Here is a 19,325-nt window from a genome sequence, read left to right on the forward strand (position 1 = left end):
TTTGTCATGAGGCCCTTGGCGTTGTCCTGGATCCTTGCATTACTGATAATGGTTAAATCTTTCCCAGGTGGTCACTGTGTATTATTGCTGTTACAAAATTAGTAGAATCTTTAAAGTATTTAGGAATTTTCATTTCTAGAGACTGTGTGGGAGAGGCAGAATGTCCACCCCCCACCCCCTTCCACATCTTCAATGAAATGAGAATTCCTGTTAACCTGGTTAGGATTTGTTTTCCCTATAATTGTCAATTTCCTCCCTTCTACCCTTCCCTGAGGTGTCATTACATCAGAGGCTCTAACCATCCAGATCTCCTTCCCCAAGCCAGTTCTTTCTAACCAGCCAGCTGGTTGGGGGCCAGCCTCCACAATTGTCCTCTTATTTCAGTCTTGGCAGCTCCTTGCTGAGGCTGTTTGAAGCAGGGAGGATAGGCAGGTACACTGTGTCTCCCTGGCTTGGGTCCAGCCCTTGTACCCTTCCCTTTACTGCCTTATGGGAAGGAAATGCCTCATATGCTGGGCAGAGAAGGACTTTGGGAATGGGGGTGAAGAGTAGGCAGTGCTATTGCTGATGAAATCTACGCCCCCCCCCTGCCCTTAATTTCATGTTCCTTTTCTCTTTTTTATTTTGTTTTTTAAAACTCTTACTTCCTGTTTTGGTTTCAATTCTAAGGACTAAGCATTTGGAGTTAAGTGACTTGCCCAGGGTCATACAGCCTGGAGGTATCTGAGGCCATATTTAAGCCCAGTTCTGCTTGACTCCAGGTCTGGCACTCTATTCACTATGCTACCCAGCTGTCCCTTCACATTCCCTCCTCTGAGGTTGAATCCATTGGGGAGGAAGCACACAACAACCTCTTGTCCCTTTTTAGGAGTAGGGAAGACAGTGGTGAGACTTCTTACTTCGTGGGACTAGTGCTTCAGATGATGAGTCAGGCAAGCGGGCCTGAACTAGGGGAGAGGTATTTAATCTGACCCTCCCCCCCCCCACTCAGAGCCCCCACTGTGAGGTCAGCACCTTCCATCCACTCAGCCTACCCAGAGTGTCCTTTGGAGCTGGGGGCTGGACATGTTCCCCCCACCCCAGTCTCCCTCAGGACTGATTGGCAACATCCCACATTTGCTGCTCCTGGCTGGAAGCATTTCTTCAGCTGCTGGTGCTCTGCTGCTTCCTACCAGTGTGACGTTGGGCAAGTAACTCAGCCCCTCTGGGTCGAGATTTCCTTATTTGTTGGGGGGTTGGAGGGGTTTGGAGAAGATAACCTCCAAGGTCCATTCTACCTCCGGGTCTGTGGAACCTGCCCTTTCCCTACTCCTGGCTGCTCAGCTTGGGCAGTAAAAGGGTTCATTTCTGTGCTCCCTGCCCCTGTGACTTCCTGGCTCTGGTCAGCCTCACTAAACCTCTTGTCTTTTCTACTGGCTTCTCCCTGCCCACACCCAGCCTTAACTGGGTTAGAGAGAGGAGGGAGAGAAGGGTGAAGCCTATACCCCTTGGGGAGAGAGCCTACATGACCTGCAAAACCTCTAAGGATATCAGAGATTTGGGAAGAAAGAACAAATTCCTCAAAGGCTAAGCGGGTTCCTCTCCCTGTGTTCTTTCCTTTCTCCTCCCTTCTGCCCCTTGCCCTGTGTCTGTCTCCTTTCCCTGGTTAGATTCTCTTTCTGTTGATGGAAAGCACTGTGAGTGTGGTTTGGGCATCAGTCGGGAGGCGCTGACTGCCCTGCTTATCGTCCTTGGAGGTGTTAGTGTGAGCTGCTTTTCAGCACTGCTCCTTGTGGTCGTCGGCATTATTCGGACCAAGAGGTGTGTGGTGCTTTGCCTGGAGCTGAGTGATGGGGGGAGCTCATGGGGCTCGTGGCTCTCAACCCCAACCAAATTGAGCACCGGCCATTTTGGGGCCCTCCAAATGGGGATCGGCTGCTTTTAGTTGGGGTTATGGGCAGCTCAAGGAAGGATATGAAGGAGGAATATGGGCCTATCTGAGGGAAGGAAGCAGGGTGGTTGTGGCAAGTAAGTGGGAGGACATATGGAGACTCTATAGATGATAAATATAGAGAAGGTATTGGGATATGGGGTGGATGGAATGTAGGAATATGGGGGATGTAATAAAAGGGATCCAGAGGATGGAATATGGAGATACTAATTAGATTATATGGGAAGATGGTATGTGAGGACAAAACGAGGATTATGTGGGGGAGGCTAGCATATGAGCATTATGGGGGCACTCAGAATGGGATATAGGATTATGCAGAGAACATAATGCCAATATGAGGGCGATATGGGAGAAGGATATCAGGATTATATGGCAGAGGGAAATAGAAGTGTAGGAGGTATGCAGGATCTGGAATATGGAAGTCCTGGGAGAGTGAAAGTGGGCTAGGCCATAGAGAGGACACAGGATAGAATAAAATACCGGTATGGGGGACACATGAGAAAAGAAGGACCACAGGGGTGGCATGGGGTAGCATGGAGCATGTAGGTAATGGAATATACAGGGATGTTTGGGGGCTTGAGGAGATGTGGGGGAGAGGTAGAAGAAATACTCTTCTGAGCTAGATGTCCAGTCCAAGGTCCTTCTGGTCCTTTAAGTGGGCAGTAGGTGGGAAAGCAGAAAGTTCTCCAGGAAAGTGGGCCTGCTCCCTAACTTTCATGTTATGAAAGTTACTGGCTATGTCACTGGCTATGACAGGCCCTGAAACAAAGGACTCAACTTTATGGAAACTAAATGGGGACCTATCTCAAGGGTGTAGTCCTGCAGTGTCTGGGGGGAAGGGGAGATATTAGGCCACTTCTGGTTCTTCTCTCTCTTCCTCCTCTCCAAAGGGCCAGTAGAGCAAGCTTCACTTTCTGATGACCCTCTCCCTCTATGTGTACATCCTACTGGCCTTCTGGAGGAGGTCGAGCTCTCCTCTACTTGGTCATTCTTGGGACAAGCAGAGTCTTCCCCACATCTCTGTTATGATGCTGTGATAAGAGTCTTGGAACTGTAAGAGCACCCAAAGTTTTTTGCTAGGAGAGGGGCATCCAACCCAGATGTGCCCCTTCCTTGCTCTTGAACCCTGACTTTGACTGAAACCACTCACTCAGTCACAGGACATCATCCCAGTGTTTAGTGTTTAGTGGGAGCTACTCTCAAATGCTCCCATCATCCCATTGTATGCTACAAGGAAGCTACAAACACACAACACCTGTGAAAATGAAACAAAAGAACATATTGGCAGGACATTGTGTGGAAACCAGCCCTTTAAATATGCCTTCAGAGGACTGTTTCATAGAGTCGTGAGGTGGTCAAGTTGCTGGAAGACCCTAAATCATGGAGGAAATTCTGGGGTTTCCAGACATGGAGAAAGAAGTTCTAGAGTTTCTAGACTTGGAGGAGAAAGTAACACTGTCCCTTGAAGAGCCACACTTGGAGATGGATTGAAGAAGCAAGATGGGAGGAGGAGGAGACAATGGGGAAAAGGCCAAAAATTAATACATTGCTTTTTATCACTGATTGGGAATCCTGTGTGTGTCAGTGCCTAGGTCAGTCTCTTTAGGGATTCAAGTCAATGGGTATCTATGTCTGAGTTTGTGAAGTTCCAAGGCAGCCTGGACATTTGTGGGGTATCATCCCCATCTTTTTGCGTTGGCCCACAATGGTGATGTCTTGAGATGGATTGAATGAATGAGGAACTTTATTTTTTACCACTAGTTGGTAGGAGTCAGTTCCAACTAAAAATAGGAGCCAGGGTGATGGCTTCTTTTCTCTGCTGTGGCTCTTTGCCCTGCCCATATCCTTTTGGGGAAAGAGCACAATTTCTCCCTCCAAAAGTCTCTGCTCCTCAACATGCATAGCACCAGCTCTTCAACCTCAGAGACCAACCCCTTCTCCTGTCTGCCCCAGGCTTAGTCCATTTCCCTAGTCTCCCTTCCCCTCCCCCTTTCTAGCCCCATCAGGAGATGAACCAGCCAGCCCAAGACAGGGTGTGCCAATGGAAATGATAATACCTGAACAGCCATGGCTGTTCAGTCTATGCCAGGCCCTGCCTCTGAGACTCTACAGCAGGAGGAGCAAAGCCAGAGGCCTGGGCGCCCAGGTCTGGATCAAACACGCTGGAAACTGGTTTCAGCTGAAGTAAAACTGGCTTGATATCCCCATTACCAGCCAGGTTCTGCCATCCCCCATCTCCCTGGGCCTGGGCCAAGCCTCGCCTCCTCCGACAACAGTTCATCTGGGGCCACTGAGAACATTCCCGTAAACTTTTCATGAGCACAAAGTGACGGACTCACAGAGATTCAGATAGACACTGGTTCCCATTCAGACTTGGAGATATTCTGCCACAGTCCAGACAGAGCTTGGGATGTGTGGACACACTGACACAGACCAGTGGGTTCTCATAGTCACAGACAGACACAGGTTTGTACCCAGAAAGGCACCTCGGCTGAAATACGTAGCATTTCTTGTGCAGATGCCCCCAGACTGTCTCCCACACGTGTGAAGGACAGACTTCTGCAAGAATGGAGATGCCACACTATCTCAATGCAGATATGTAGGTTCACAAAATGGTTCATGCAGGACATGAGGAGACATACGCAGACACAAATGCTCAAACAAGCCCTCTTTGCCCTCCCTGCTACTCTTCTCCACCAGAGCTGTGCGGCCTGAGGAGGAAGTGGTGGGAATAGGGCTCAAGGTCTGGCATCAGGTTATACCTAGAGGCTGATCTGGCTGGCACCCCTGCTGTTCCCCAAGGTGGGCGACTGTCAGACTACCTCCTCTCTGAAAAAGGCCCTACAGATGGAGATGGGGGAAGCCCCTCTACTTGTTATCTTGGTCCTATGAGCCCCTTTACCTTTATGGGGCAGGGGACTGGTGAGAATGGGATGAGGGAAAGACAAAGGAACCCTGATTTGGAAGCCGGGTCTCCCCCATCCCCACCGTACATGAGGGCCATATACTGAGTTGGGCATCGGTCTTCCTAAATGTTCAGCCTCACCTGAGTGGCCACAGGGCAAAACCTGGATGGTGCTAGGAGCATTGTCCCTGGCCCAGGGCGCTGGGTGCTGTCCTGGGACAGGCTATGTGGGAGGTTGGGGCACGCAGCTCCCAGCCAGCAGTGATCGACAGGTTAGGTCCTCCTTCGCTTACTAAGAAACTTGGCCTTGCTGACGTGGAACTGGCCTCAAGCCCAGGAGCAGGTGGCTGGTATAATTTCTTGGTTTGCTCAGAGCTTCCCTCCCAACCCACAGTATTCCTGTCCCAGGACAGGATCTACAAGAACTTCTAAGCTGGTGAGTTAATATTTATGTAGAAGCAGGTGACAATTGAAAGAGACAGATGGGCAGAAAGCTCCGAGCGAAGACACCAGGAGGAATTTTCCAAGCTGCCACCTCCTGACTCCCAAGGGTCATTTTCTGACTCGGGCTGCCCTGGTGAGCTGCTTCTGGAGGTGGGGGGACAGGGGGACAAGAAGGGTGCTCAACAATGACTTTCTCCTTTTTGCTGCCCCTGGTGGTGTCCCTTTCCCTAGCCTCCCTCCCAGGCTGGCGCTGCCCTCCTAAATGTGTTTGTGGGCAGAATGAGCAGGTCAACTGCTCTAGGAGGGAACTCCACTCTGTGCCTAGGATTCTGGGCCCTAGGGTTCGAGTTCTTCAATTGGGCCACAACCATATAGACTCCTTACCTCCAGGGGCCTTCGCCAGTGTACCCTGGCTGTATTCACTGGAGCTTCAAGACAATGGACTACAGACAGTCCATGTGCAAGCCTTCTGGGGCCTGAGGGACCTGAGAATCCTAGATCTAAGTGCCAATGCTCTTCGGGTGCTGGAACCTGGCACTTTCCAGCCACTTCGAGCTCTCCACATCCTGTCCCTGGCAGGAAACCGGCTGATGCAACTGGAGCCCACATGGCTGGGTTCCCTGCCCCTGCTGCAGAACCTTAGTTTACAAGATAACCTGCTTCCTAATGTGGGCTCTGGGGTCCTCGACGGGCTGCCTTCCCTACGTGAGCTGAACCTCCATGGGAACCCTTGGGTATGCGACTGCAATATTCACTCCCTCTGCCGCTGGTTGCGTAGCCACACACGCCAGGCCCCAGGTGAGGATGGAGGTCAGCTCCCACAGAAGGGGGCTAACGGTCTAGGGCCAAAGGAATTTGGGTGGAGCTGTCTGGGGGATGGGGTGGGGGGGATACAGGCTAGCCAAGATACAATCTTGGGATGGAAGAAAAATGGAGGACTTGGTGATTGCCGTCTTGCCCAGTACACCTGGGTCTTGAAATAGTACCACCCCCCATTCTTCACTCCCGATACATTGTGTCTCTAGGAACAGAGTCCTTGCTGTGTGTGACCCCAGACCGAATGACTCTCAGGCCAATGGCTGCCCTCACAGATGCTTCATTTAATTATTGTGCACACTCCATGACCCCTCAGGACCTGGTGGTCATCAGTGTACTTGGACCCCTCTCATTTCTAGCCAGTCTAGTTGGCTGTCTCATCCTTGGCTCCTTGCTCACTGTCTTCCGGGCTCGACGTAGAAACTGTAGAAACTGCTGTGACTGTGTTGCCCGCTGTCGGGTGAAGAGACCCATCCCTCAGGCCCTTGTCCTGTATGACCCCTCCGAGAACCCAGTCACTAGCCTCCCGGCCCCATCCTGTTCTCTCTGACCTTTGTTCTGCCGAGCCCGGGACCCAAAGAGTGCCCTTGGGTATGGCTGTGCCCCTTGATTCCCCAGGCAGAGCATCGTTTGGAGGTTGGCACCAGGAGAATCCCCCTGCCTCCAACCCTGATCATGATGGCGGGAGATGACTGCCTTGAGGAGGGAGGCACCAGAAAGCTGTCACACAGACTGAGGCTCATAATGATTAATTTGGCAACACCATGGTACATGCCTGTACATGGGAATGTCATAAGCTTATACATCAGGATGGCATATGTCTGTACAGAGGAATAACAGGTAGCTATACACAGTAATGGTATGAACGGGAGCAGCATAAGCCTGTACAATAGGGATGGCACAAGCCTGTACACGAGAAAGGCACATGCCCGTACAAAATGGTGAGGCATGTGCCCCAGGAGGAAGAGCATCTGTGTATACCTGTACACAGAGACGGCTGGCGCACCCCTTCTGTGGGGTGGCACACCCTGTTCGGAGGGCTCTCTCCCAGCTGTACACGGAGAGCCCTCACGGGTAGGGAGTACTGGCAAGGAGGTGTGGCCCTGGCTCAGGGGAGGGGGGCCGGTGGTCAACACCAAGAGGCAGGAGGAGTTACAATCTTCCCTTCCGGGGGGTTGGAGGCTCACCCCAGCTCTGCCGTCCTGAAGAAGGGATTTGGGGGATGCAAGAGGTAAGGAAAGAGGGACTCATTTCAGCTCCCGGAATCCAGCCCTCCAGGGATTGAAACCAAAAGGGGGGTGGGGGAACAGAGCATGATCATCCAGTGCTGAGGCGCGTCCCAGCGACTGGAGCACGGAGGCAAGGGGGTGGAGGCGGACAGCATTGGTGTAGAGGTAGCAGAGCCAGCCAGGGGAGAGCCAAGCCAGCAGGCGGGAGCAGAGGCCAACTCTAGGGAGAGGACTAGAAAGGGTGTGCAGAAGGAAAACTGAACTGCTGGGGGAATGGTAGAAGCAGACTTTGGGGAGAGAAATAGAGCCAGCTGCAGGAGAACGGAGCTGGGGTGTCATGGAGAGCAAGAGAGAGAGAGAGAGAGTCCAGGGTCTTAGAGGACCTGTGGTGGGGTGGGAGAGGGAGGAGGGGGCAATAGAAGAGGAACTGAGCTGGGTGAGGGAGATAAGGTTCACAAGAGCCTTCCTTGGGGTTTTCAGTAATCTCTTATGCTTCCAGGAGTCAAAGTAGTCTGTGGAGTGAGGAACACCCTTCCCCCTATCTCTCTCCCCCACCGCCTTTCTGAGGCAGGACCAAGGTGTCGCTTATGCTGGGGTAGAGTGGGAGCGGGGCAGGAGACCACACTGCCTGGTCAGCCCTGGCTCCTCAATAATCAGATCACTCACTTAACCAAACACCATACAGAGGGGATGCGGGATACCCAGAACCTGGGCAGGGTGGGACCCCACCCTGGGTCCTGAGCTCAAGTTGCCTCTGTCCTGCTGAGAATTCAGCTTGTCCCTCTCACCGACAATCCCAATTTCAGCTCCTCTCACCCTTGGCTTACAACGAAACTCCAAGTCTTGGCACTTGGCCCTACCTCCCCCTGTGCCTATTTCCAGCAGGGATCCTGCCCTCTGGGTGCCAAGATAGGGGTGTGGGGAGGGAGGGAGTGGGGGGCAGCAGCTGCCCCCACAGTGCTGGGGGAAAGGCTGGGAGTAGGGGCAATGTGCAGTCACTGGGGGCCGGGAGGACGGGGATGGGGCGTTCCCTCTGGCCTTCCCGAGCAGGACCCCTCAGTGTCCTCAGGCATCAGTCCTGACCAGCGCTCCTAGTAGTTAGTAACTAGGCCGGCGGCTCCGGGAGGCCTCACACCACGGTGCTCACCGAGGGATCTGAGAGGTTGAGCTGCCCTGTGATATCAGTGGGATGGTACTGCTGTAAGATACAAATACACAGACAAGGCAGAGGGGGGGTTAGCGCTTAGCGCTCCTGGGGAGGGGGCAGGGCCACGGGCCAGCACTGTGGTTGGTGGAGCCGCCCGGGGGAGGGGGAATCACGAAAAGAGGTGCAGCAGGGACTGGGAGAGGGGTGCGGCCGGCCCCATCCCAGGGGTGTCGGGAGTGGGGGGCAGCAGCCCCGGAGGGAGGGCCGGGGGGTGCCTCTCTTCCCCCCCGTCCCCCATCTTGCTCCGGGGACTCTGCTTTGGCCAGGACGCTGTCCCGTCTGCTGGGGGAGGGGGAAGGGAGGGGCGCTAGAGCCGGTGCTGGGGGGCAGAGGTGGGTGGGCCGAGGGCGTCTCAGCTCTCCCTATGGCGGGCACACATCTGGAGCTGTCCCTCCTCCCTCTCAATAGCTCTTCGCGGCAGCACCGTGTCTTTTTGGTTTTGCAAAGCGCCGCGTCCACCCCCGGTGCTCTATAAATAAGAATCAACAATCAATACCCGCTGGCCTGGCACAGCTGCCCGGGAGCCCAGCCCCTGAGTGCCCCCTTCCTCCCTCCAGCCCATCCTCGGACCTGTCTGCGGGAGGGCGGAGGGAGGAGCGGAGGGAGAGGGCGGGGCAGGCGGGGCTCTCTAGCAGTCAGAGCAATGCCCCTTCCCATCCCCCACCCCCGCCGAGCAGCACTTCCGGAGCTGGACTGACCCACCCCCAGAATCCCTCCCCAACCCACCCGCTCCAGGAACCCAGCCAGTTGTAAAGAGGCCCCAGACTGACCACTGTCTTTCCCCAATCCTGGGTCCATCCCATCCCATTCTGAAGAAACCCTGTGTTTTCCGACCAGGCACAGGACAGCTCCCGAGAATACCAAGGGGTTCTTTGATGGGGTGAGGGTTGTGGTTCCAACTGGGGGCTGGAGAGAGCTGAAGGCTCACTGGCCTCCTAAGGGATCTTGGAGATGCTTTAAGGAATAAAGGCCATCTAACGACATGAAACTTGTTTGCTGAATCAGACTATTGCCAAACTCTTCAGAAAGTCGGTGTTCACCCCAACCCAGCCTCCCCCCACTTCCTCCTCAGGCTGCTCAAAGGTCACTGGTGACCTGTAGACAAATATTTTATTTTCTTCAGTCTCCTCTTTGAGCTTCCTGAGGCATCTGTTATTGTGGGGCCACTCTTTCCTCTTTGAAATTCTGTTTTCGCTTGGAAACTTGCTGTCATACTCCTCAGCTTGGTGAGTGTTCCCCTCGAGTTTTCCAGAGTTCCCCTTTATGTGTCTCATCATGCTGAATGTCTCCTAAGGACTATTATTGTCTCTTCTGTCTCTCTTCCCTTCCTCCCTCCTTTCTTCTCTTTGTCTCTTCCTCTCCACCTTTTCTCTGTCTTCTCTTTCTCTGCGCCATGACTACAACTACCAACTCTATGCTGATGGGTGGTGTCTGCTGCCTTTCCCCTAACTTCTCTGCATGGTTTTCAAGGACCTCTATGATCTGGTTCCATGCAATTGTTGGATTTGGAGTAGGAGAAACCTGGCCTTGCCAAGTCACGGTCTGCTTCAGGTTCCTTATCTGGTGTCAAGCAATCTGGGCATGCTTCAAAGACAAGCTCCCATTTTATGTAAAAGAAAGTGGGGCAGGACAACTCTAAGGCTTCTCTGGCTCCAAGTCTGTGAACACAAGTCAACTTTCTCTCATTGTCTTGGTCAAACTGGTCTCACTGATCTTGAAGAGGGGCAAAAGCTTGTAACAGAAGGACCCTCCAAAGGAGACTAACAGGAGACTGAAGTCCAGGGATGCTCCTTTGTCTTTGTTCCCTTCCCCTGCAATGCCCTTTTCTTCCTTCTGTGCTATCCAAATCCTGCCTATTTTTCAAACTCTGGACCCATCTTCGGGGAGCTCTCTCTGACCCTTCAGCTCTTCTTCTCTTCTTTGAAACCACGAAGCATTTATTCACTAATGCACAAATTAGCCCTTAGTTACATCCTTCTTCAAAGGGCTTTAGTGTGACTTCCTGAGATTGAGGATGTGTTTTATCCATCATTACAAATCTCCTTTGCAATGTTTTGCACGCAGTAGGTGCACTAATTGCAGGATGATTTTGCCTACCTGAAGACTTGAAGTGGTATGTTTGCAAGCAATGAGGTTGTTTCCCTTGGTATGCTATTTATTTTTTATATGGAGTCTTGACCTAGGGAGGTTATTACTGCACAAGAAACAGGCTGAGGCTTACATCTATCCAAAACTCAGAAGTAATAATAGCTCTTTGACGTTTGCCTAGCACTGTGTACGTGTATTCGGAATGTACATGTGTTATCTCACTTGATGCTCACAATTTCCTCTGTGAGGCAGCTGTTATAATTTATATTTTACAAATGAGGAAACTGAAGCTGGAAGAGCTTGCCAGGGGCCACCCAGCTAACAAAGGTCTGAGGCAGCATTCCACTTCAGTTCTTTCTGAGTCCTCTGTTCCACCCAACTACCTCACACTGTGGGAATCTGGGACAGAGGCTGGAGGAGTAAGAAGGGTTGGCTGCCTCAGCTGCCTCTGATCCACGAGCCATTGTGGGAGAAGAGGGCTGAGGCTGGAGGGTAGGAACTTTTGTTTCTGGATTCACAACTTTGTTTTTACAACTTGCCCTGAGGAGTCATGGAGTTCTTTTTGTTTTCTAGTTTTATGTCTGTTTCTACACCATGGTGGACTCTGTTTTCTATAAATGACTGTAATCTTTAGAGAAGTAGGAAGGGAATAAGAAGGGAGGTGGTGGGAAGAGGAGCAATATATATGTCTACACTCACTAGGCTTGGAGATAGGCGATCCTGGGTTCAAATCTTGCTCCAGACTCTCCCTAGCTGTGTGACCATCAGCAAGTCACTTAACCTCCATTTCCTAGCCCTTACCGCTCTTCTGCTTTGGAACTGATACGTAGTACCCATTCTAAGACAGGAAGTAAGAGTTTTAAAGATAAAGAAATGACTCATTCAATTAAATGAATGGCCAGATTGGGGGGGGGGGGAAGTATTACAGTATTCTGTAAACTCTTCCATGTCACCCCATTCCTACTTAAGAACTACTCCAGGACAGCAACCCACATCTCCTTCAGAGTTATCTGTCTAGAATGAGTCAAGAAGTAAGATATACTCAGTGAAAACTTGGATGGAATGGGGCTTAATGATGGGGATATCATGATACTGTGGAAGAAGGCCTGGATTTGGAAGAACAGAGGTAGTTAGGTGATACAGTGGATAGGCTATAGGACTTAAGTCAAGAAAAACTCGAGTTCAAGTCCTACATCATACACTTACTGGCTATGTGACCCTGTTCAAGCAGCTTAACTTCTCTCAGCCTCAGTTTCCTCATCTGTAGATTGGGGATAATAATAGGTACCTAATATCACAGGGTTGTTGTGAGGCTCAAATGAGATTTGATGTAAAGCACCTTGTAAACCTTATAGTGCAATTTATACTAGCTATTATTGTTATTTGAATTATGGCCCAGTTGCTTATAGTCTGGCATTAGGTACAAGTAAAGAATCCTCTGAGGTTCCAAGTTCTTCATTAGTAAAATGGATTTCTGTAGTCCCTTCCAGTTCTAGATTCTGTGGGTTTAGGGATGAGGAGGAGAAGAGGAGGATGGGAATTCTTAGGAATGCATAGGGAAGAGGAGAAGGATATAGAATACCAGTGAAAGACCTTGCTAGGTAGGCCAGGGAATTAAGGCCCATGGACTATCTTCCCTAAGGCAGGATGGTTCCTCAACTATAGGTGTCCTTTTTCTATGATACCTGGAAAACCATGGTTCATTTAATCCCTCTTCTGGGTGGTATTTGAAGCTCCTAGCTTAGTGTATGAGAGGCCACATGAGAATGACAGGCTTGAATTCAAATCTTGCCTCTTGCTACTACCTATCTGTGGGATGTTAGGCAAGTGACTGTTGTATTTTTAGCCTTAGTGTCCTCATCTGCCAAACAGAGATTCTAGCACACACCTGTCCTGGATCCTTCAAGAAGTTATGGTTAGGAAATCCCTTTGTAAAATAGAGGAGCACTAAGATTATTAGTCCCGGTGTTTAGAAAGTATTGTTGTCCTGTTTGGGCTCAGTAGAGCAGAGAACATCACTGATTTTTAGGGGGTTGGATATTCCAGGAAGTAGGAACTGGAGGTCCCTCTCTTCCAGAACTGTCCACTTAATACAACTTCTCCCAGGCTTTAGGGCCTTCACCTCACTCTGCAGAAGAAAACAGTAGCTGGGACATCCCTTCTATGAAGCCTCACAAGAAGAAGATTGGGGCAAGGAGAGAAAATTCTTTCCCAGACTATTCCCCTCGTATGCACACTGGAGAGGATGGATAGGCACAGCTAAGGGGTGGAGGTGAGGGCTTCCATGATCATTACCCAACATAAAATGCCCTAATTGTTGGGGCAGGAAAGTGGCTTGGAAAAACTGATGATCTCAATGTGATGCAAACATTGGATAATGTAATTGGGATTCATAATTTCAACCTGAGCTCCTTCCCTCTCAGCTGTCTTTGTAGGAACACCCCTATCCCCAATTCCATCTTGCCTTTTGTTTTAACTGCTAGTCTAACCCTTCCACTCTCCACCATTAAGGTCAAGCTAGGGTAAATGTTCCCTTTGAGGAGTCTTGGACCAGGGCTGGGATGGAGTGTTCCCTACCTCAGACCCCAGAGCTTACAAGTGGGTCCAGAATCCCTTAGCCTAGAACCCCCCTTTTCCCCATTCTCTAAGTGCATCCCTCAGAAATGTTCTGAAAGGACCCAGTATAAGTTGAAAGCCAGATTGGCAGCCCCCTAGGGCCCAGCCCTCCCTCAAAGTTCCAATCCCCCCAATTGCCTGGCCTCTGGCCTCCCCAGCCCTGGGCCCCGACCCACACAGAGACCACATGGAGGATGCAACAAGCATGGCTCTGGTGAGACAGGTGAGACAGGCGCTGGGAGGGAGTGACGGGGATGGGCCAGGCAGGACCAGGACAGACGGGACGGGACACGGAGGGACAGTCATCACACACTACCCGATCTCTGGGCTGTGTGGGGCATCGAGGAGAGGACCGGCGGAAACCAGGAGAGTCCAAGAAAAAAAGGGGGAAAAAATAAAAAGTTGGTAGAATCTCCCAAATCGGTGAGAAGACTAGGAGGCAGGTCATCCCCGGCCCCCCAGGGCCCCTGGGCCAGGCCCAGAGACAGGCGCTGAGACTGACTGACTGACTGACTGACTGACAACATGAGGCAGCTTCAGAATGAGTGTGTGGCAGTCATGGGATGGAAGGAAAAAGAGAAAGAGAGACAGAGACAGAGAAAGAGAAAGAGACAGAGACAGAGAAAGACAGGTGGAAAGAGAGAGACTCAGAGAGAAGATGTGACAGACAAAGAGAGACCCATGAAATAGAGACAGGGAGATGAAGGGGAGAGAGAGAGAGAGAGAGAGAGAGAGAGAGAGAGAGAGAGAGAGAGAGAGAGAGAGAGAGAGAGAGAGAGAGAGAGATGATGAACACTGAAGATGGATATAAAGAGTAAGTGGAAAAACAGATGGAGAGAGACAGACACAAAGGTACAAAGACAGAGTGGGAGGATAAAGAGAGATGAAATTAGAGAGAAATATTTAGAAAGAGAAGAAAGCAGAGAAAGAAAAACAGGCATCAAGAGAGGGAATAGTGAGACAGAACATACATTTGTTTCTGTTTCTTTTTCACTCATATTCTCCTTCTTGATACAATGATAATTAAGAATGTAGACAGAGATGAGATGAGATGGAGACAATGGAAAACAGATAAAGACACTTTCTCCAGAGATTCAAGCATGACAGAGAAACATCATCACAAAGAGAAACGGGGAACAGAGAAAAGCCAATGGAGAAAAGACCAAATGGTAAAGATGTGAGACACCAAGAGACAGAAGCTGATGAAAGGAGAGAGGGAGAGGAATGTGGAGAGAGAGAGACTGGGAAAGAGAGGGATACAGAGAGGCCCAGAGGAATACAGAGAAACACAAGGAGAGAGGGATAAGAAACAGAGAAAGAGACAATGATCTAGAGAAACAAGAGACAGAAAGACAGAAACAAGGACAGAAAAAAAGAAAAAAGTTGGGACTAAAAGAGAAGCAAAGAAAAGGGGAAAGAGAAAGAGGAAAGAAACAGAAGCTAGAGAAGAGAGAGGTTGAGAAAGGGAAAGAGATAGAGGAAAAGAGAGAGAGAGAGAGAGAGAGAGAGAGAGAGAGAGAGAGAGAGAGAGAGAGAGAGAGAGAGAGAGAGAAGAAAGACAGAGAGAGAGGAGAAGAGGAGAGACAGAGAGAGTGACTGGAGATTTTCTTCTCCCTCTTACCGTGTCTTTGGAGGACCTACGTCTCTTGAAGCTGGAGGCCAGGGTGGAGGTGATGGCCCTAAATGTGGCTTTCTTTTTAGGGTCAGGCTCTGCTCTACCACTCTTTCTATCCTAAAATGAATATGTATAAGTGATTAGATTGCTAAGGGTGGGCTTCTTGCTAGCCCTACCCTCCTGCTGCTGTCACTGCTGATGCCTGTGCAGGTCCTTAGTCCTGCTTCTCTGCACAGGACAGACAGACAGACAGGGTTCCTCTCTTTCTGCTCCCTGTGTCTGGCCTGGCTCACTTTGGAGTGCTGGGGGAGAACAGGATGGGGCCTGTGTTACCCTGGCTCGCTCTCTCTCTCTCTCTTTTAGGGGCTGACCCCTGTGCACCTCCATTCCCTAGAGGCCCCCATTTTGCACGGACTGCTCCCTGCCTCCCCTGGGGGCCAGGTTCTCAAGAAGGATGGGAGGGAGGGCCTTGGCAGCAAGGTTCCATGGGTGGACTGGGAAAAACACACCGAAATTGTGATCATCCATTTCTGCAAAGCAGGTGATCCCTCTGACGAGGGGTCAACGAAAAAAAAAAAGAAGAAGAGAAAGAGAGAAAAAAAGAAACTAAGGAAAATCCAGCCAGAAGCAAGGTGTAATGTCACCAAGAGGTTGTGATGGAGTTGGAGAGAAAGACAGACGGAGTTGTCTGGTCCAACAGTCAGCCCTGGTTCTCTCAGGCCAGGTGGGATGGGCTGGGTCTCCCCAGGTGCTCAAGCCCACCAACAAGAGACTCCTGTTCCCCTGAGGGACAAGCGTCAGCAGCTATCCTAGGCACCGGCAATAAGATCAGGATAAGGGATAGGGATGGGAGAATGAGGGGCATCCCTTCCCTGGAGTGAGCACTAACCCAGTCCTCCCCTCCCTCAACAAAGCCCCCTTTCTCCCTGACAGCATCGCCCCTGGAGCCCGAGCTGCCTTTGATCTCACAGGGGGCTCCACGGGTTTCAGTGCCTCCAGCCTCCCCCTCCCCTGGCCTCCAGGAAGAGACCATCAAGGGAGTTAGTGTGTGTATGGGGCAGGGATACCCCAGCCCAGACTCCCTGGGGCTGGGCCCTACTGGGGGGAGGAAGAAAAGAAAACGAGACAAACGTATCTTTAGCCATCGGGGATCCGAGTCCAACAATCTCAGTCATCTCCAAGTGTGGGCTGGTTCCTTACCCTGGGCTGCCTGCCACCCAGCGGGCACCTGCCCTCCACCACAGCCCGAACCCAGGCCCCAGCCAGGGCTACCGCACTTTTTACAACCCCGCTCTCTGCGCTGGCTCTAAGTCAAACCGTTTCCCTGCGCGCTGGCGGGTTCCTAAAGACACAGAAACAGCCTCGGACATCCAGGGCGGAGCAGAGCACAGTGTGGTGGGGCGGAGGAAGTCACTGAGCGCATGGACACCGCAGGGAAAGGGTTAACCCCAAGGAACATGAGAGAGAGAGAGAAAGTGATTCCCCAGAAGGAAAGGAGAGAAGGAAAGGGGGAGCCCGAGCCACGCGGGACTCAGGCTCTCAATTCATAGGAGTCCCTGCTTTGTTCTGGTCCTCAGTTTTCTTTGGTGTAAAATGGGTATCAGTGAGAGGTGCCCGAAACAAATGGGCGTCTTAGGGTGCCAGGGCAGGATGAGCCCGGGTTTCCCCTTGTGAGGCGCTGGTGGTAAACGAACTGGACTGGAGAATCCGTGCCTGGGATGGCGTGAGCCGGTGGCCCCTCCTCAGGCAGCCCTCCAGGACTGCTCTTTTGGGGCACCACTCAACACTGACTGTGGGATTATTCCCGGGCTCTGGCACAGACCAGGGTACTCGGAAGGGGGATTACAGCCCAGGGTGGGAGAAAGGGGCATCGGCAGGGTCGGGAAGAGGGGCCGCTGAGAGCAGGGGTCGGGCCCCAGGTAGGAGTGTCCTGGGAATCAGGGACGGGCCGGCCAAGGGCTGGGGTGAGGGCACTGGGTCACAGGTACAGAGCCACATGCCCCGCTGGCCTACCTGTAGGTTTTTCCTCCACACATTCACTGCTGCAAAGGCCAGCTGCATCTGCTTCCTGCGGGCATCTTTGTGTCTCTTGTAGGCGATCTCGATGAAAATCAAGAAGATTCCGGCCACGATCCCGCCAGCCACCAACATAAACACTCCTACAAGTGCCCATGGCTGGTCACCCTGGACTCAGACCAGCTTACTCCCTCTCTCCCCCTCCTCCACCCACATCCACTGGTGAGATCATCCAGGGTCGATCTCAAACCAGAACCAAACCCCTCTATATATATTTAGTTATTTTCAGTTTTTTTCCCCATGAAACAGAGGGGTTATGTTTTTGCCTTTGTTTTGCCCAGTTCTTAACACAGGTACTGGCATAGGATAGGTGCTTAATAAATGCTTGTTGACTCACTGACTTCTTCATTCCTGGAATTCCTTTTTTCCTTCATCTTCCTTTCTCTCTCTCTCTCTCTCTCTCTCTCTCTCTCTCTCTCTCTCTCTCTCTCTCTCTCTCTCTCTCTCTCTCTCTCTCTCTCTCTTAACCCTTACTCTCTGCCTTAGTAACAACTTTAATACAAAATCCCAAGGACACACAATGTTAAATGACTTGCCCAAGGTCACATAGCTAGAAAGTGTCTGAGTTACATTTGAACCCAGATCCTCTTGACTCATCCTAACCAGTTGCCCCCTCCCCTTTGCCTCTTGAAATCCTTGCTTTTCTTCAAGACTCATCTCAAGTGCCTCCTTTCTTAATTGAAGTCTTTCCTCTCTCCCCTCCAGCTTCCCTGCCCCCTCACCCCAAGCTTTTGGTACCTTCCCCTCCAAGGTTACCTTGCAGCTTCTCTGCATTTTCACTAATTTGCCTCCATTCCTGTGACACTCTCCCTTCTCATCTCTACCTCCTGGCTTCCCTGGCTTCCTTCAAGTTCCAACTAAAATCCCATATTCTACAGGAAGCATTTCCCAGTTCCTTTCAGCCTTCTCTCTGATGATAACTTCCTAGTTATCCTGTGTATAGCTCATTTATGCATATTTCTTGGCATGCTGTCTCCCCCATTAGACCATAAGCTCCTTGAGGATAGGGACTGTCTTTACCTCTCTCTGCATCCCCAGAATTCAGTCCAGTACCTGGCACATAGTAGGTACTTAATTAATAAATTCATATTGACTGATTGACCATGGCCATACACCATCCTGGGGTGTCTCCTGGTCTCAGACATTAGCCCCCTTCATGGTCATAAAAGTCCAGATATGAGCTCATTGGCAGGAACTTCTGCCTTCTGGGGTAGAGAGGGAAGGAGGGGGACCCACCAGCCATGTTCTCAAAGGTGAGGGTTGCTGGAGCATTGCTACGGGAATCACACTCCTGGTATCGAACCCAAGTCTTGTCTAAGTCCTCCATGAAGCCATTCTCATGGGACCTGGAGGAAAGTGGTGTGGGAGCCAGTGCATTTCAGATGCAGGACCAGAGACGTGAAGAGTGATGAGAAATGAGGGGAGATATGGAAGAGAGAGGGAGACACAAACTGAGAGGGAGGAGGAGGAGGAGAAGGAGGAGGAGAGAGAGAGATAAAGAGAGAGAGAGAGAGAGAGAGAGAGAGAGAGAGAGAGAGAGAGAGAGAGAGAGAGAGAGGTGATAAAGGGAAACACAATGAGATGAATCTGGCCACAGAATGAGAGATGAGGAAGAAATTCTCACATTGGGCTCTATGACCATTTTTGTTTTTAAATAAAAGGGGCATAAAAGGAATCAGAGAGGTGCTTGGGTAGGGCCATACAAGTAGAGCATGGGCATCTGTGTGTATGCATATAGTTAGTGTCTGGGCACAGGGTCTCCAGGGCTGGGGCATTAGGGTGGGGCTTTCCCAGCCAGGGTCAGGGTCCCCAGGGCTGGGGTGGGGTACAGACTTGAGGATGGCCAGGGAGACATTCTGCTTCCAGGGGCTGTCTTTGCGCATGCCAATGCCGAAGCCGGAGCGGAAGAAGAGCTCGCCCGTGGTTACCAGGTCACACTTCTGTGAGGCCTCAAACTCTAGCACTGCAGAGTCCCAGATGAAGGCATGGAGCTTGCTGGGGGCACAGGAACAAGGTCATGGGGATCCAAAGGAGGCAGGCACATCTCCTGTGCCCTGTTCTTCTTGTATCTTGTACCCAGAGGCTACAGGGGTCCGGGTTAGGGCTATAGGATTTCAGACTTGGAGCTTAGAGGGGCCTCAGACACTGTCTAGCTATATGACTCTGGGTAAGTCACTTAACCCTGTTTGCCTCAATTTCCTCATCTGTCAAATGAGCTGGAGAAGGAAATGGCAAACTACTCCAGGATCTTCACCAAGAAAACCTCAAAAGGGGTCACAGAGTCAGACACAACAGAAAATACTCAACAACAAAGGGACCTTAAAAGCCATTTAGTATATAACCCCTTCCTTTGAGAAAACTGAGGCTCAAGGAGGTTAGATAAATTGTCTACATTCACA

General features: G+C 51.1%; 3 protein-coding genes across 14 annotated transcripts in view; 2 read left to right on the forward strand and 1 right to left on the reverse strand.

Moving 5' to 3' along the window:
• Positions 1 to 1,022: 1,022 nt before the first annotated feature.
• Positions 1,023 to 3,493, forward strand: TMEM210 (transmembrane protein 210). The gene is made up of 3 exons (XM_007475458.3): positions 1,023 to 1,186; positions 1,650 to 1,800; positions 2,821 to 3,493. The coding sequence occupies exons 1-3, from the start codon at positions 1,066 to 1,068 to the stop codon at positions 2,846 to 2,848; spliced, it is 300 nt and encodes a 99-aa protein (XP_007475520.1). The 5' UTR covers positions 1,023 to 1,065; the 3' UTR covers positions 2,849 to 3,493.
• LRRC26 (leucine rich repeat containing 26) lies at positions 3,400 to 6,645 on the forward strand. Its single transcript, XM_016427524.2, has 2 exons — positions 3,400 to 6,077; positions 6,305 to 6,645. Exons 1-2 carry the CDS (start codon positions 5,465 to 5,467, stop codon positions 6,643 to 6,645), a joined length of 954 nt encoding a protein of 317 aa, XP_016283010.1. The 5' UTR covers positions 3,400 to 5,464.
• Positions 6,646 to 6,828: 183 nt separating this feature from the next.
• GRIN1 (glutamate ionotropic receptor NMDA type subunit 1) overlaps positions 6,829 to 19,325 on the reverse strand; it is a 40,830-nt gene continuing 28,333 nt past the window's right edge. For 2 of the 12 annotated variants that reach the window (XM_056822941.1, XM_056822949.1), the window contains 5 exons: positions 18,760 to 18,921; positions 18,163 to 18,272; positions 16,864 to 17,009; positions 14,857 to 14,967; positions 6,829 to 9,000 (listed from right to left, as the gene is read on the reverse strand). In XM_056822941.1, the coding sequence (XP_056678919.1) occupies positions 8,884 to 9,000; positions 14,857 to 14,967; positions 16,864 to 17,009; positions 18,163 to 18,272; positions 18,760 to 18,921 (646 nt within the window). In that variant the 3' untranslated portion in view covers positions 6,829 to 8,883. Of the gene's footprint in view, positions 9,001 to 14,856; positions 14,968 to 15,466; positions 16,193 to 16,863; positions 17,010 to 18,162; positions 18,922 to 19,325 lie in introns of those variants that run through there. The other 10 variants (XM_056822956.1, XM_056822944.1, XM_056822973.1 and 7 more) reach the window with 5 other exon arrangements.

The sequence above is a fragment of the Monodelphis domestica genome, chromosome 1 (assembly GCF_027887165.1).
Source record: "Monodelphis domestica isolate mMonDom1 chromosome 1, mMonDom1.pri, whole genome shotgun sequence".
In the NCBI taxonomy this organism is placed as follows: Eukaryota; Metazoa; Chordata; class Mammalia; order Didelphimorphia; family Didelphidae; genus Monodelphis; species Monodelphis domestica.

Excerpts from the sequence above, each read along its gene's own strand:
- LRRC26 (XM_016427524.2), top strand. The coding sequence starts at position 5,465 with ATGACTTTCTCCTTTTTGCTGCCCCTGGTGGTGTCCCTTTCCCTAGCC. Across the intron at positions 6,078-6,304 it reads CCACACACGCCAGGCCCCAG|GAACAGAGTCCTTGCTGTGT; the intron begins GTGAGGATGGAG and ends TTGTGTCTCTAG.
- TMEM210 (XM_007475458.3), top strand. The coding sequence starts at position 1,066 with ATGTTCCCCCCACCCCAGTCTCCCTCAGGACTGATTGGCAACATCCCA. Across the intron at positions 1,187-1,649 it reads TCCTACCAGTGTGACGTTGG|ATTCTCTTTCTGTTGATGGA; the intron begins GCAAGTAACTCA and ends TTCCCTGGTTAG. Across the intron at positions 1,801-2,820 it reads GGCATTATTCGGACCAAGAG|GGCCAGTAGAGCAAGCTTCA; the intron begins GTGTGTGGTGCT and ends TCCTCTCCAAAG.